The 15,625-nt window shown below is 41.7% G+C and overlaps 1 protein-coding gene across 9 annotated transcripts in view; it reads right to left on the reverse strand.

The window, feature by feature from the left end:
• The window catches only part of ptprt (protein tyrosine phosphatase receptor type T), a 313,327-nt gene that overhangs the window by 40,450 nt on the left and 257,252 nt on the right, over positions 1-15,625 (reverse strand). For all 9 annotated transcript variants that reach the window (XM_084929068.1, XM_084929066.1, XM_084929067.1 and 6 more), the window contains one exon: positions 12,330-12,417. In XM_084929068.1, coding sequence (XP_084785194.1) covers positions 12,330-12,417 — 88 coding nt within the window. The remainder of the gene's footprint in view (positions 1-12,329; positions 12,418-15,625) is intronic.

Consider the following 15,625-nt stretch of genomic DNA (forward strand, 5'->3'; position numbering starts at 1 on the left):
GGCTCTTAGAGACAGAAAATGAACACTGCACCATAACAGCAGAGAGCGAGACAGGAGCAGCCCGGGCTCCCTCCAAGGACTGAGAGCTAGCATGCAAGACGCGGTTACCGGCAGCCTCCTCCGGAGGTGACGCGATGCACACAAACGGTGAGAGAGAGAGTCCAGTGTTGAAACGCTCTCATTTTTAACAGTCCAAGTGGCACTACGGCGATCATAGATGCCATCATGCCCAACAAGCTTAATATCGTCTGGAAACGCAGTCTGCGTCCCAACTGAAACTGAACGAGGCAGCGATGAAACGCGGCCAGTCTGTGCTCGGCTGGAAAGCGAGCATATTTCCAAACCGAGAAAAGTAATCTGCTGACTCGGGATTAGCGAGCTCTTTTGAAAGTTCACAGAGAACCCCAGTGTCTGAATGTGTGACAGAACCAGCGACAGCTGTTTCTCCACCTGCTCTCTGGAGCAAGCTACGAGAGCCCAGTCGTCTAGGTAGGCTAAGATGCGGATTCCTCTCTCTCTGAGGGGCGCTAGCGCTGCCTCGGCACATTTCGTAAAGGTGCGAGGAGCGAGCGACAGCCCGAACGGCAGCACTAGGTATTCGTAGGCTACGCCCTCGAATGTAAACCTCAGAAACTGCCTGTGTTTCGGGTGTATAACCACATGAAAATAAGCATCTGTTAGATCGATTGTTGCAAACCAATCTCCCGGGCCGACCGCATTCAAGAGCTGCCTGAGTGTTAGCATCTTGAACCTGTACATTCGTAGATACGTGTTCTAGACTCGCAGGTCGAGGATGGGACGAAGCCCTCCCCCTTTTTTCGGAACAACAAAATAACGCCTGTACCAACCTTTGTCTGTCTCCGAAGCGGGGACCACTCGTATTGCTCTTTTCTGCAATAGCGCCTTTATTTCCTCTCTGAGTATCATGGCCGCCTCGGTGTTGACAGTCGTGTTTACGACTCTTTGGAAACGAGGCAGCTTGACCCGGAACTGCAACCGGTAACCCATGGCAACGGTTCGCAGCACCCACGGAGAGGGGGTGCAAGCGCGCCACTGAGGGAAGTGAGCAGCCAGCCGGCTGACCTGCAGCACCGTCGACGGGTCGTTGTCGCCCCCTAGTGTGTCTGCAGGGGACTGCATCACCTGCCTGACCTGGCTCATTCTGCCTGCAGGCTGAGCATTTGATTGTTTGAGAATAAACAACACTCTTTATTGATTGTAACATGGAAACATGTACATTTATACATTTTGCTGGAGGCACAACGATGAAAAACAGCGGGAACACTCAATGTGGTCACCTGAACATTTAACACACCTGAACAGGGAGTTACCTGAGGCATTTTGTGTGCAGGGGTTTTGTGCTTGGGAGACAGTGTTAGGAAAGTGCAGCGCCTTCTGGGGCTGACAACCTGAACAGAACTTAAGCGGCACCTCTTGTGCGGCAACAGAGGGGTAAAAACAGCGTCTCCCTGCTGCTGGACCCCCTCTCCACTCGAAACCACAGCTAAGAGGGCTGAGGCTTCTTCCTCCTGGGCGTCGGGTCCCGCCGGGGGCCCGAGGGTGGGCCTTTGCTCCAGGCCGACTGGCGTGGAGCTCGGGCTGGAGGATGTGCTCTCGCTGGCGGCACACCCACTTCAGCAGTGGGCGCCGGTCTCTTGCCAGTCGGCAGAGGAGTGGCGGGCCTGTGAGAGCTAGCTGCGGGCTTGGGCTTGGGCTGACGTCTGGGGATGATGTCGCGCAGAGCTTCCGTCTGCTTCTTCCTCAGATCGAATCTAGCCTGAATGGCTTCAAGTGAATGTCCGAATAACCCAGCCGCAGACACTGGTGCGACAGCGGGCTGTCATCAGGAACCAGCGATCCGAGCTCCGTCAGGCACATTGCCTGGTACGTCTGGAGCATGGTGACAGAGCTCATGGCGCGAGCAGTGCCGGCCTGAGCTCGATAAATCTTCTCCAGCTGCGAAGCAGAGAATCTGCAGTGCTTGGACGGCAGAGTTGCGGGGCCGCCGACACCATGGTTATGGGACGGGGCCAGATAAGCAGCCAGAGACGGCTCCATAGGGGGTGGGTTAGCTAAGCCAGCCCCCTCAATTCCATGTACTGTCCATAGCCGGGCACAGTGACGCGGGTAGACAGAGGTTTGTCTCATGATGCTGTTAGCTCGCAGAGAAAGTCTGGGAACATGGGAAGGCAGTTTTTGGCCGTTGCGGGCTCCGGTGGGAGGAAAAACCCCCGCGAACCGCCACGGCTTCTGAGCTGGCGGAGGAGAGGGCCAGTCCACCTGCAGCTTCTCAGCAGCACGGCGAAACAGGGAGAAAAGAGAGGTGTCACCGTGGCCGACCGGCGCAGCAGCGGCGGTACATTGGGCCGACAATGAGCTCTCCTGCTCATCCTCCGACAAACCATGGATGTCCAGGCCGATGTCCAGCACGTCATCATCGTCCTGGGGAGCGCTGGCGGGCTTCAACCCAGGCTGAAGCCCGTCAGCGCTCCTGCATGGTTCCGGCTCGTCATCGGCTAACCCGTCAACATATTCCATGTGGTCAGCCCAGCTAATAGCGGGGACATCGACCGGAAAATCCTCGTCTTCGGACTCGGACGAAGCCGGGGCTCCAGACTCGGAAAGGAGAGGGTCATGCCGTGCGACAGCCGAGCGTCCCAGCACTTTTTCCACAAACGTCACCCGTCTTTCCAGGGTCGAGCGCGGGAGCTGGCGACAAAACGCACAGGCTTCGGGCTCCGTCAACGCATCGTGCTGGTCGCTATCGTGCTGGTCGCTGTCGTGCAAAGAGAAACCGCATCCCTGAGGACAGGGGCGAACAGAAGATTTCTGCTTTGCTCGCTTCGGTTTGGAGTACATTCCAAAACACAAAGCAAAACGCTGCACGGGAAAACTTGAAATTAGCGCTCCGCGGGCAGCCTACACACCAACTGCGCGGTGGAGGCTAACACCAACAGGGGCCGTTAAGCTAAGTTCAAGTCGGCAGACAACGGAGCTAACTAGCAGCAGCTAGCTAGCCCAACTCAGCAGAGGTGTTCTCAGCGAGGTGAAGAGCGTAAGAACTGAGGGATGACTGTGATGACAGCGGCTATATGTGCAGGCGGGGCCGTGCGCGTGTCATCACACGTCATCTGCCTTAAAGGCGTGATTAAAGGTTTCTTCAGCCAGGACACGCAGGGCGTGATATCCCATACTTATGTGTTGTACCGAGTGAATCGACTGAAAGGGAACTGTAACCTCACAGTAGATTTCAAACACCTTGGATTCTGTGCCACTCCACTCATGCTCCAAACTCTAGGACATTGATTTCAAAAGAAAAAAAGAAATGCAAATTTTACCTTAATCTGAAAAGAGGACTTTGGACAACTGAATATTTCATTTTCTCCTTCGCCCAGGAAAGACACTTCTGATGTAGTCTCTGGTTCAGGTGTGACTTGATATTAGGAATGCAGCAGTTGTAGATTAATCCCTGAAGACATCAGTGTATCGTGGCTCTTGATGCACTGACACCAGCCTCTGTCCAATCCTTGTTTAATTCTCTCAAGTTCTTTAAAAAACAACTTTTCCTATAATCCTCTCAAGGCAGTGATCATCCCTGACGCTTGTACAGTTTTTTCTGCCACACTTTTCCATTCCAGTTCCAGTTCATTCCAGTTTAATATGCTTTGATACAACACTCACGCCACCCATTTAAACAATGACCCTCTGTGGAGGGTGCCAATGATCATCATTTGAACAGCTGTCAAGTCAGCAGTCTTCCCCATGATTATGGTTATGTGTTCTGAAGGAAACCAAGAGATAAATGGTATTTACAATTTTTGCTTAGCAAATTTACTAAAACCTGAAATGAAATATTTGATCATTTGTGGAACTGTTTTTATGATTTTCTATACACCATAAACGATCAACAATAAAGGTTTGAAATATTTCACTTTACAAGTAGTAAATATAGAATATATGAAAGTTTACCAAGTTTAACAATTTTGTGAGATGCACTTGTATGGCTGTCTAGACAGCAGCACATCTCATTAAATCTGATTCATTCATCAACAATCAATTATCACACACTGTCAATGATCACAGCTCATCGTTGTTAGCTATCAACGAGTATCAAACTGCCAACCCCCTGACGTTTTGGAATGATGAAATATAATCACTCATAATCCTCCACCTTCTAATTAAAAATACAATCATTGGTGAAACCATTACTTCAGCATCTCTTTCCACTACCTGATGATTTTGGGGGATAAACAGCAATCATTAAAAATCAGCATCACATTTCTACATGTTTTGTGATTACCATGTCATTCTTACCCCCCACTGCGTCTGAAGAGGAACAATGATTAATAGCAATCACCTTCAACAGTGTCAATAATACTGCCGCTGGCATTAAAAATCAGACTAATTATTAACGTTATTTGTGCGCATCCCTCCTGGTGGGAGTTGCAAACGAAACCATTTCATTCTTTGGTAGCTCTGGGATAAGCTGAAGCTGGTTTTAAGTAGCACATCAACACTAGTGGTTAACACTGGCTACTGTAAAGGACTTTGTAAAGGACCGCACTCGTGGCTCAAAGAGTTGGCAGTTCGTCTTGTAACCGGAAGGTTGCCGTTCGAGCCCCGGCTCGGACAGTCTCGGTTGTTGTGTCCTTGTGCAAGACACTTCACCTGCCGCCTACTGGTGTTGGCCAGAGGGGCCGATGGCGCGATATGGCAGCCTCGCTTCTGTCAGTCTGCCCCAGGGCAGCTGTGGCTACAACTGTAGCTGCCTCCACCAGTGTGTGAATGTGAGAGTGAATGAATAGTGGAATTGTAAAGCGCTTTGAGGGCCCCAAAAAGCGCTATATAAATGCAATCCATTATTGTTATTATTAGTGAATTTATCTAAAGTTGTTTAGGTCTATTCCATCATATATTCTAACATCTGTTTCTAAATATGACTTTTTTAAAAACATCACAGGTTACTTTTGAAATAAGAATGAGTTTGAAAAATTCTCATCGTGAGAAAAGAAAGAGTTTCTGAAAAACACAAATCGAATTCATCTTACTGTACGTCTGTGGGTGGCATAATACTGCAGCAGTACTGCACTGCTACAAGCAATCAAGCACAAACCAGACTGCTGTGATCTGTACAAACCTGAGTAATATATATGTGTGCGTGCATGCGTGTGCGTGTGTATAGACTGCAGATGTGGGACTCTCTCTCATTTGTTCAGAGCGTGTGTTTATTTGTATAACTGTGTGTGTGTGTGAGTATTTGTGACAGCTTGGAGGATGCTAATATTTGTTGTGGTTCTTTGGTCAAACACTTCAGAGGAGTTGTTGGCGTTCTGAGTTCAGAGCAGCTCAACAGACGTGTTGCGAATCTGAGCCAGAGAGGATAGGAAGAGGGGAGACACACTGTGTACAGCTGTATATAAAACTAACACGCACACAGTCACTCTCTCTCACACACATACACAGTTGTGCTTGTTTTTAAAACCTTCTTTGCCTGTTCACTTTGTTTTTTTTCTCCGCGCAGAACCCCGTACACACAATGCCCTTATCTTCTCTTGCATTCATTTTTCCCTTTCATACACACACACACATACACACTTACGTCACCTCTGCTGTAATGAGAAGCAACATGATGCAGGAGGGGATCCTGATTATGCCAGTGATGCTTGGAGGTGTAAAACCAGGTGAAGGGTGTCTGTGCATAGTAACAGTGTCTTGGAAAAGACTACCAGCCTGTGAAATTATTCTTATTCACCTTACGGACAATACATTAGTGAACAGAAGGAGTCATAAAGAGATTCAAAAGACAAGAACAAGAAGTAGTGAGGTTAGGTTAAACGAAATGAAAGAAAATGTGAGAAAGGCTGAGGTAGGATAGAATGACTGATGCAACACGAATAGATTAAGTTTAGACAAGTAGTTAGCGACAGAGGGGAGATTCAGTTACATTTCAGAAAGAAAGAGAAGACAGAAAGAGGAAAAAAAAGACCGAAATGTGGGGAAAAAAATAAAAAGGATGCCAGATGAAGGAAGATAAAAGGAAAAGCAAGAAAGGAAAAGACAGACTATGGAGTGGCACATTCTCACTTTGGCAATTTAAAATATTTAAGCATTTTGTCTACAGTGAGGAAACAGAGTCACAAAGCTTTTAGATGTAACTCGAGTCAGTTTTTGAAGTTAAGGAGCTAAACTGTGCCTTTTTGTCTTTTTCACAATAAACATAAAATGGAAATAATGAGATTCAGGGAAAAAAACATGAATGTAGTTGAGAAGAGAAAGAACTGGGAAAATAAAGTTTCCTGGTACAAAAAAATGAGACGGATACAACACAGAAATCTGCTTCCAACAGAACACATATCACTAATGAGTTACCTAAAAAAGTAAATGTTTTATTTTCAGCGTTACTCTTGGGGAAAATGAAGTGCAGAAGGAGCTGAACAAAGAGAGTATAGATGTGTGTGTACGTCTATATTTGTATATTACAAACTGTTAGAGAGTTCTTACTCAGTATTACACACTGAGTAAACTCTCTATAAAGTTAAATGACTTATTACAGCAACAGGTTTTTGTTTTGTTCAGTTTTGTTTTTTGCGTCAAACTGGTTTTCGTTTTTGAGGTTTATAATACAGAATTCCCAGTGATGCAAAAAGCAATATGAAGAAATCAATAAGCAAATCAATGATCATTGATGTGTAGGTTAGACAGATGGTTTCTGAAATATATTAAAGAAACACCACACTGACTTCTGACTTCGTTATTGATTCGATGCAGTTGGTGAGAAAATACATTTTCTCAGCAGTCAGGTAAAATACTGAGAGGCTGTCTTGCAAAATATAAACTGAATCCACAGATACCTGACTCTATATTTCTCTGAGTTTATAGCAATGGTGGCATTTCTAATGCTCGAACTCAACTCTTGTGGAAACACCAATACATTTCCCTCCTGGGACTGCCTAACTTAACTAATCAGTTTAATGTACAACACTATTTATTTTTTTTAGTCAGGCAGTGAGATTAATTTTAAATTATGAAGCAGTGTGAAAACCTAGACAGACCAAGATTTATAAACAGTAACATTTGTAGCAAAATCAATTCATTAAAATGTACTAAAATTACCTTTAAATGTAATCCAGGGAATACACAAGCACAAACTGCCAGGCAAAATGCCATACAGAGGAGAAATAAACACTCCAAATATGATGCAGGAGTGTGCATGAAGACTAATAATAGCAGTCAAAAGGAAATCTATCATGGCCTTTGCCGTACAACAGACTTGAGAATGCATCACCTCCTGCTTTCCTTTTTTTTCTCTCAGAGAACACAAAGACCTCAAAACAAAGGAAGGATGCTCAATGATATTATGCATTCCTTAGACTCTGACCATAAGCTCCACTATCACAGCTAAATGCCTAATCCTAACTGTAAACTAACCTTAACCCTAAAACCACATTCTGATCATCAAATAGCCTCTAAAGGTTTGTCTGAAAGTTACAAAAAGCTTAAAAAATATAACTCTTTATTTTAAGGTCTGTTAATGAAGCTGTGCAAGGCTACACGGCATAATGCACTAGTACACACAACTCCTTTTTGCACATATGCATTTTAGTTTAAAGAAATGCCTCTGTTGAATTATGAATGACCATATGGGTAGAACTGAGAGCTAAGAGGGAAAAGAAAGGAAAAAGAAGCAAAGCGGAGGAGAAGGATGCAAAGGAGGGAGGAGGAAATAGAGGCAGACAGATGCCTATAATGAGGAAACACTACTGCGCCTTGCCTCAACCCATAAACTGTCAATGTTGATCAGAGAGGGTGAACAGATGGATAGAATCACGGGAAAAGAGAGGAAGAAAGGAAAGGTGAAAAAAGATGAAATGAGAAAAACATGACTGGATTGAAGAGAGAAGGGAGAGAAAAAGGGAAGTGAATTTAAATTGGAGATAAAAATATGGTTAAAATTTCCAAAAAAGAGAGAAAGGGTGAGGTGAAAGGAGACGACATGTCGAGAAAAGTGCAGTGGGAGGTGATAGACGGAGGGAAAGGAGTAAAGAAAAAGTAAAATGAAGAACAAGGAGGTGAAAAGAGGTTGATTGGTGAGAAAAGGGAAGAAAGGAAAAAATGAGATTGTAGAAGACAGATGAAAAGGGATTGGGAAGAGAGAAAAAGGAATTGCAAAAACCGAGTGTTGAGGAAAGGAAGTTATGAGAACAAGTGGGGAGAGGAGGGAAAGTGTTGAGTAGATAGGAGGACAGGAGGCTGGTAGATTAACATTTATTTAGTGTGCTGAAGGGATTTCAAACATGGCATCAACCGTTTGTGTTGGCAGATGGCCGGAGGAAGAGTGTGTTAACACTTCAACTCGAATCAGCCCTTTCCAAACTGTTCCAGAGAGAGAACGAGAGAGGAAAAAAGAGGTGGTAAAAGTACGCATTAGTGTGTGTATGTGGAAAGGAGAGAGAGTGCTGCTGAGAAGTCACACATAGGGAAACGTCCTCACAAGGATGGAACAATTATCACAGCTGCCTCAGAAGAGATTTAAAGGCTTAGAACTAGAATGTTGGCTTAAATCTCACAAAGCCAGACCGCAAACTTAGGCTCCATTCACAGTGATTTGTGAAGGTTCAATGGGCATTTGTTTGGGTTAGAGATGCTGTCACCGTGCTGACACCGAAACGACCTCTGAGACAATGAGATCAGATGTTAACCGATAAACATAGATGTCACTTGAACTCCTAATTTGGTGAGTCTTAACATAAACCCCTTCCTGCTGCCACTTATAGGGCTTCACTGAAAACTGATTGCTGATTGAGTTTGGAGTGGTGAATGCAGCGCTGCACAACTGTGCTAAAAAGCTGTCTTGTGGTCTCAGTATCATGTGTAATATAAACTATGTTTAGGCTTGAATGGATTCAAATTTAATCAAAGTCCAACAAGCAGAACTATATGTGTTTATGAACTTTGTTAAACTTGTGAGCTTCAAAGCAAAATGCAAATAATTGGTTTCAGAAGGCAAGTCAAAGTTTAAAATGATGGAAGAACCTTTTACTCGTTTTTAAAGTTTGATCGTTAGCCAGTTATTCTGTCTCTCAACACATTCCTTGTTCTCATAAAGATACAGAAAAAGTCATTTCCCCTACGGCCTTTTGAAACATTTTCCCAAGAAAATGAGCCTTTGTATAATCACAGAAAGCAAGATGGACAGTTTCCATTACTAGGTCCTTGTAATTAAAGGATTTATACTAATAGCAAATTTATCATAATTCCTGTTGGCTATCAAGTCCTTGACAGGCTATTTCATTTCAGCACAGTGTTTCATTTTAAAGCCTTCAGGTTACAACAGTGTCTTTGCCTTGACATCTAAACCCCTGTAATGAGATATGTATGCGCACACTGATCTGAGTGGCCAACACACACACACACACACACACACACACACACACACTTAGATTTACAAAAGCAATCTTCTGGATCATACTGGCCATGTGAGTCAGGCAAAGCCACACATGCTAAAACATGTAGATACACACCCATAAGGAGCTTATTAAAACTTTAGCCAAACAATATGCTTCTCTTGTTCAAACCTAATAGAGGTCTGAGGTTGCCATGTACAATTTAACCAGCAAGCACACAAACGCTCCTCTAAAGAACATCCAATCAGACAAACATCATTCATGCACACACATTCACATGCTAACTCTAATGACCAAACACAATCACATTTACGTTACATATCGTATGGTCCCCAATCTGAATATCATTACAGCACTCTGTCTACGCTCCAAAATGAATGTTAAGAAAAAAAACCCTTCTCTCTGAATAAAATAGGGGCTGGTGGCTTTGATCATCAAGGATCGAAATAAATCCCTCTGCAAATTCAGAGTTATTTTTTACATGTGTATCAGACTCACCAAAGACGGGGATATGAGTTTTAGTCGACTTTGATATTGTGTTATTAAAAAAGAGGGGGCTGGCGATATGCCAAAAGATGGTTTTCTTTCTGCATAAACTTAAAATCAAAATTCTAAATTAATTTTTTTCTTTTAAAGATTATAAGCCTTTCCCCAATAATTTAGCATACATGAGCAAGAGCATCCAACAAAAGAAAAGCACCAATAGTGAGTTTATTATCCTTTCGCTTTATTATTGCAATGATAACAAGATAGCAGCACTTGCAATGGTTTCATGTTGTGTTATTTGGAAATTCTGAACAAAACAAAATGACACAAGTAAAATAAGGGACATGCTTACAATATCATATATTTTAAAATGGTGAAAGTGCCAGTGCAACACTGCCTTCTTCCAAGAGATTGATCTTAATAGTGTTAGAAAGGCATAAATGTTGCAAGGCTAGCAAGTGTTTTCATTTATAATCAAGCTATGTCGCATCCAGACACTGACAAAGGTGACCAAAAAAAATATAATAAAAAATAAAAAAGCTATCATAAATGTTGAGTTTTAAAAAGACATGCTAAGAATCCAAGAAGATTGTTCTGCCTGACCAGAGAAACTGTAAGTATGTGACTGATAAATCTGATGTTGGTTTACACAAAAAAAGCATCTTTTTTTTTTTCCAAGTCTTTTTTTTTTTTGGCGAAGCAGATGTTGAAAAAAAAATTTAAAAAATTAAGTTGAAGTCCTATATTAACATGCAGTCTTGAGTTTTTTGTTTTTGTCTTTATTCCCCCATTAATTTAAATGGTTCTGCTGACAGAGATCAATGTTTCAGTATAATTACAGAAGTGTATCATAAGTAGCATTTCTTAAAAGTGGTCTGGTCAGTGTGTTGACCCAAGTGGACATCTTTCAAAGCCCAGTTCAAAACCAAGTCACCAGATAATTCCATCCATTATCATCCATGGGTATGTCATCCATTCCATCGATGACATACCCAAAGTTTGGGGGAGTGAGGAATACTTGTTCATAGGTCTGATTGTCTGATTGTTGAGGTTTCTTTATATTATTGTAGCGTCTTTACAATATAAAGCTCCATGAGATGACTGTTGTTGTGAGTTGGCGCAATGAAAATAAAACTGAATTGAATTTCAAAAAAGGTAAAGGACACTTTAAGGGCGTATGTAGCCCCATAAATATGAACTTGAGTTCTGCAGCTAAAGGAGGGTGTCCTCCTTCATACTGCAGCATATTTTTGTACCTGTTTGTCTTCCTAATAATTTTAAATATAATGAAAACTTGCTATTGATGTTATTCAAACAGTTTTGATGATGATGCATTTCAGCTACAAACAGAACCTCACAGCAGCCATAGAGGGAAGAGAATTTTGTGGCAATGCTTTAATACATCAAGCACACTCAATGCAATTAGTTTCACAGAGACAATTATTTGTTCAGATGTTTTGTTTCTATTTTTGTTTAATGCGTGCATATGAGCCAATCCAAAAGTGATCACAGGAGACCACTTCCCAAAGTGGGAACTACAGGGGAAACCTGGCTCCTCTGCAAGTTACCCCTGAAAATATGACTTATGAAGTTCTGGGAAATATAAATATTAACAATAGTCTCCTTCATCACCATGTATTTATATTTACTGGTATCTAACTGGTATTGTAATTGGTATTGTAAAACTCTCTGTCACAAGTCACTGTGGTGCTGTGTGTACAGCAGTGTGTACTTTTTATCTGATTTCATAGAATTCATATTATTACTCAGGGCTTAATTTATAAATCAGGTGCTCTTATACCACAGAGAGGGTTCTGGTGGGCGAGGAGAGAGAAAAATTGATGGAATGCAAAAAAACAAAGCAAGACATATGCTCGCTTATTAAACAAATCGAAACCAAAATGCCATCATGCAGAATTTATTATGATCATTATTATTATTATTATTATTATTATACACTTTACAAGTGCGCAAGTAGCAGAGATCTGCTCTGAAATGCACTGGAGGACACGTGTATGAGTGTGAGCAAGGTGTGTGAGGGGGAGCCGCAAGGTTGAATGCTTGATATTTGTATTTTACCAAATTGTTCATAAATGAAATCCTGTGGTTACAAATGAAACACAGCACACCAAACTAATGTGAAGCTTCAGGCTGGACAGTTAACGGAGAAACGTATTTGTACTATAGAAAAATCCAACTGAAGAGACAGTTACATATTTAAGCCAATATTCAAACCAAATTAGTCAGTCAAAACAAACACCAAGGTAAAAATGGCTAAAATAAATAAATTAAAATAAGCAGTATCAAATTAAGACTAAAATAAACCACACTAAACCTCACAAGGCCAGATTACAGTTCAAACTTTACTAAATGCGTAACACAGCCACATTCAGCAAAAAGTACTGCAGGAGTATTCATTCCTGTCATTGCAGTACTCACAAGCGATGATGTTGCCATAGCGATTCTTGTTGCGGTTCTCATCCTTCTTGGCTGTTTCCCAGGGTGCTGTCTGTCCCTCTGCCAGGGCCTAAACATACACATATCCACATGCATGTGCAGACAGACAGACAGACAGACACACACACACACACACACACAAATAGTTTCATATTCAAGTATGAACACACAGAAATATGCAAGCACATATGGTCTGATGCCTAGAGCTTGTATACTGACACATGGGCTGGCAGAAGTTGAAACAGTAAAATGAATATGAATATGAATGAAAAGACAATCAACAGTCCGTGGCTTAAACATAACTACACTCTCACAGAAAAAAAGGATAAAGACAGTGATTATTATTTGACAACCTGGATGTACAAAAGTTAGACTTTCCAGTCAGTAAACACACCACAGAACTTCTGGTTAGATATTTTCTAATGGCATAATACCAGATTTATCCATCCCAACTGGATCACTACTTTAGCCAGGTAACTGTTCTGCCAAATTTCAGCTAAATATGAGATATCTAATCAACAGACCAACAGACAGGGTTGAAAACATAACCTCATTCCAGCTTTACTGGCAGGGGTAATCTGCTTAAATTCCTACACTGAATTAAAAAAGGCAACTACCAGCAAGCTGCAACTTTACAGAAGAGGGAAGATGGTTTTTTTTAATTTGTTTTTGGATTTTTTTTAATATTTGAAATCAAAATGCACAGGTAAATAGAAGAAAAGCTGAAAAAAGACAAAAACTTTGAGTTCATTGTTCTGCTGCTTTGGTCTGAAAGACATTATCCTTTCAGCCCTTTGCTGGAGGAGAGAAGACAGATTGTTCTTACTCCCTGCTGTGATACTGGCCTATGTGACAAACCTTACAAACATGGCAAGGACAAAATGTGTATGTGTGTGTGGGTGTGCTTGTCATTGCATTTGTGTATTCTCATTACTCATTTGTCTATGCACACATTTGTTGAAATATTTGTATGTGTGAATGTGTACTATGATTTATTGAAAATGTGTGTGTGTGTGCCTGTGTCTGCGCATGCACATGTATAAGATCACTCTCAAGCTTGCATTAAGCAACCAAACCCCAACTCCCAAAGGCTGCCATATGGACACTGAACTATTTTAGTACTGCTCATTCATATGGGCACACAAACACACATTCTCACTACAGGGACAAGAGGACAGTCCTTTTTTAGTCCATTAACAGCTTAAGAACAGACAACAGCATTCACTTTTGAACAGCGTTATGACCCATATACACAGACATGCACATACACACACACACACACACACACAAACTAGACAATACAAACACATTGTGACAGAAAGACAAACACCTAAACTTGTTGCTCAGTCAAGCAGAAAATGGATTGTTTCAAGTGGCATATGCGTCTGAGTCCAATATGTGTGTCTGTGCATGTGTGTGAGAATGCGTGTGTGTGTGTGGACTGTAAGTAGGACATTCCACTGTTGCATAGTTCATGTTTATTTACCAAAAAGACAGAAAATTGTGTCGTCCTCTAATGTTAGTTAGAAGCTCCATGTGTGATACCATGTGAGAGCAAGAGAGTGAGATTGTGCGTGTGTGCATGTGTAAGAGAGAGAGAACATTTGCATGAGGTGTGGGTTGGCTGTATTTTCTTGACCTGAAAACATAACACAGTTTTAATCAGACTCTTCTTATTTGAATTCTATTGCTGATTGGGATTATTAGCATTTTGTATAAAATCACTGAGTGGGTGGACCACACACAGTCTCTGTTGCACTGCTGAGTGGGTGCTTTAGGTTTTTCTGCAGTAAGAGTTCAATTAAATAAAATATTCCATTTACAATATAATTACGGTGGAATTAATTATTTACACTTTTGATCTGCATCATCCAAAAACTCTCCACCAAAATAGGGGCACTATATATTTTTGGACTGCATCACATGAAGGGTAAAGATATAATAGCTACTTAACTCGTCCACCCTATGAGGTGCCAAACAATGTGGAATATTACTTTAGAAGTAAAAGGTGTAATCCCAGTGAGGAGCTAAATGTTGACAGTGTGGCTTCTGTTGGTGTTAGTGGGGTTAATGGGTTTCAACAATGGAGGTCACATCGCATGCAGAGACAAGGACAGGAAAGCTCCATATGGGTTGCGGTGACAGATGAAGACACGCGTACACGGACACACACACAAACACACGCACACCCAAAATACTGGAGACAGCTGGAGAGAAATTGTCTGGGTTTAGTAGCTTCCTCTAGAAAACTCAATTTGCTATAGACACTATACGGTTGCGGGTGAAAGGACAGGGAATGATAGAAGAGGGTGTTGGAGTTACTTATATATAAGTTTTGATTAACCGTAGGATTGACAGTACTAAAGTTGTTGTGACATTTAAATAACATGAAACATACATTAAATGGTACATTGTCTTTTAAAACTACCTCAAAAGTAAATCCTACATCTGATGAAATGACTGAAAAAGTTAGAGGCAGGGCCCTCTATACTGTAGTGTCTCCTTTTAATCTCTGAGATAGATAGATAGACCTGGTAGCTACCAGCTCTTTTTCTCTCTCTCCCTCTCTCTCGCTCTAATGCACACACACAGAGGCATACACACATTCAACAATAAATCACATTTGCTCTCCCCTGAAACGTATCAGTGGGTTTAAACCAAAATGACAGGAAGCAAATGAAAATATAACGTACGGTATCACGGAGGGACAATTTTCAACACGCAAGCAGAGTCAGTAATAGAAAATATTCATTCTTATGAGAGTGGGAGGTTGAAGGAGATGAGGAAAAACAGAGTCTCTCTCATGCCTTTTCAAAGATTTATTTCTAGTGACAGAGGTGAGGCAAATGAAGGGAAAATAAAATAAAGACAGTAAGGAAGAATAGATTGGTAGTGGAATAAATGAATGAAATCTGGGAATCTGGATTTGGGAGTAAAATGAGGGTATGGCAGAGCGCCAGTGACAAAGAATGATTATGAAAATGTCTATATGTGATAAACTGTGCTCTAAACAAACAGTCGGCAGAGACAGACAGATAATGCTCCACTCGTGTATGAAGAGACCGCACAACAGAATGTCATTAAAAGAGAATTGATGGCAAAAAGTGAGGAACAGAAGTGAAAGAAAATGCTAAAAATTAAAGCATGGATGGTATTTCAAAGCAGAGCAATAAAGGAAAGACTGATAGTTTGAGTAAAAGGAAACTAAAGAAAAACTTGCTGAAAATGTAAGAGAAAAGATTAGGCATTGGTTTTCGCTAAGTAAAAAAAACAGAAAA

This window comes from Perissodus microlepis, chromosome 5 (genome assembly GCF_051167445.1).
Source record: "Perissodus microlepis isolate ML-2025 ecotype Zambia chromosome 5, ASM5116744v1, whole genome shotgun sequence".
NCBI classification, from domain to species: Eukaryota; Metazoa; Chordata; class Actinopteri; order Cichliformes; family Cichlidae; genus Perissodus; species Perissodus microlepis.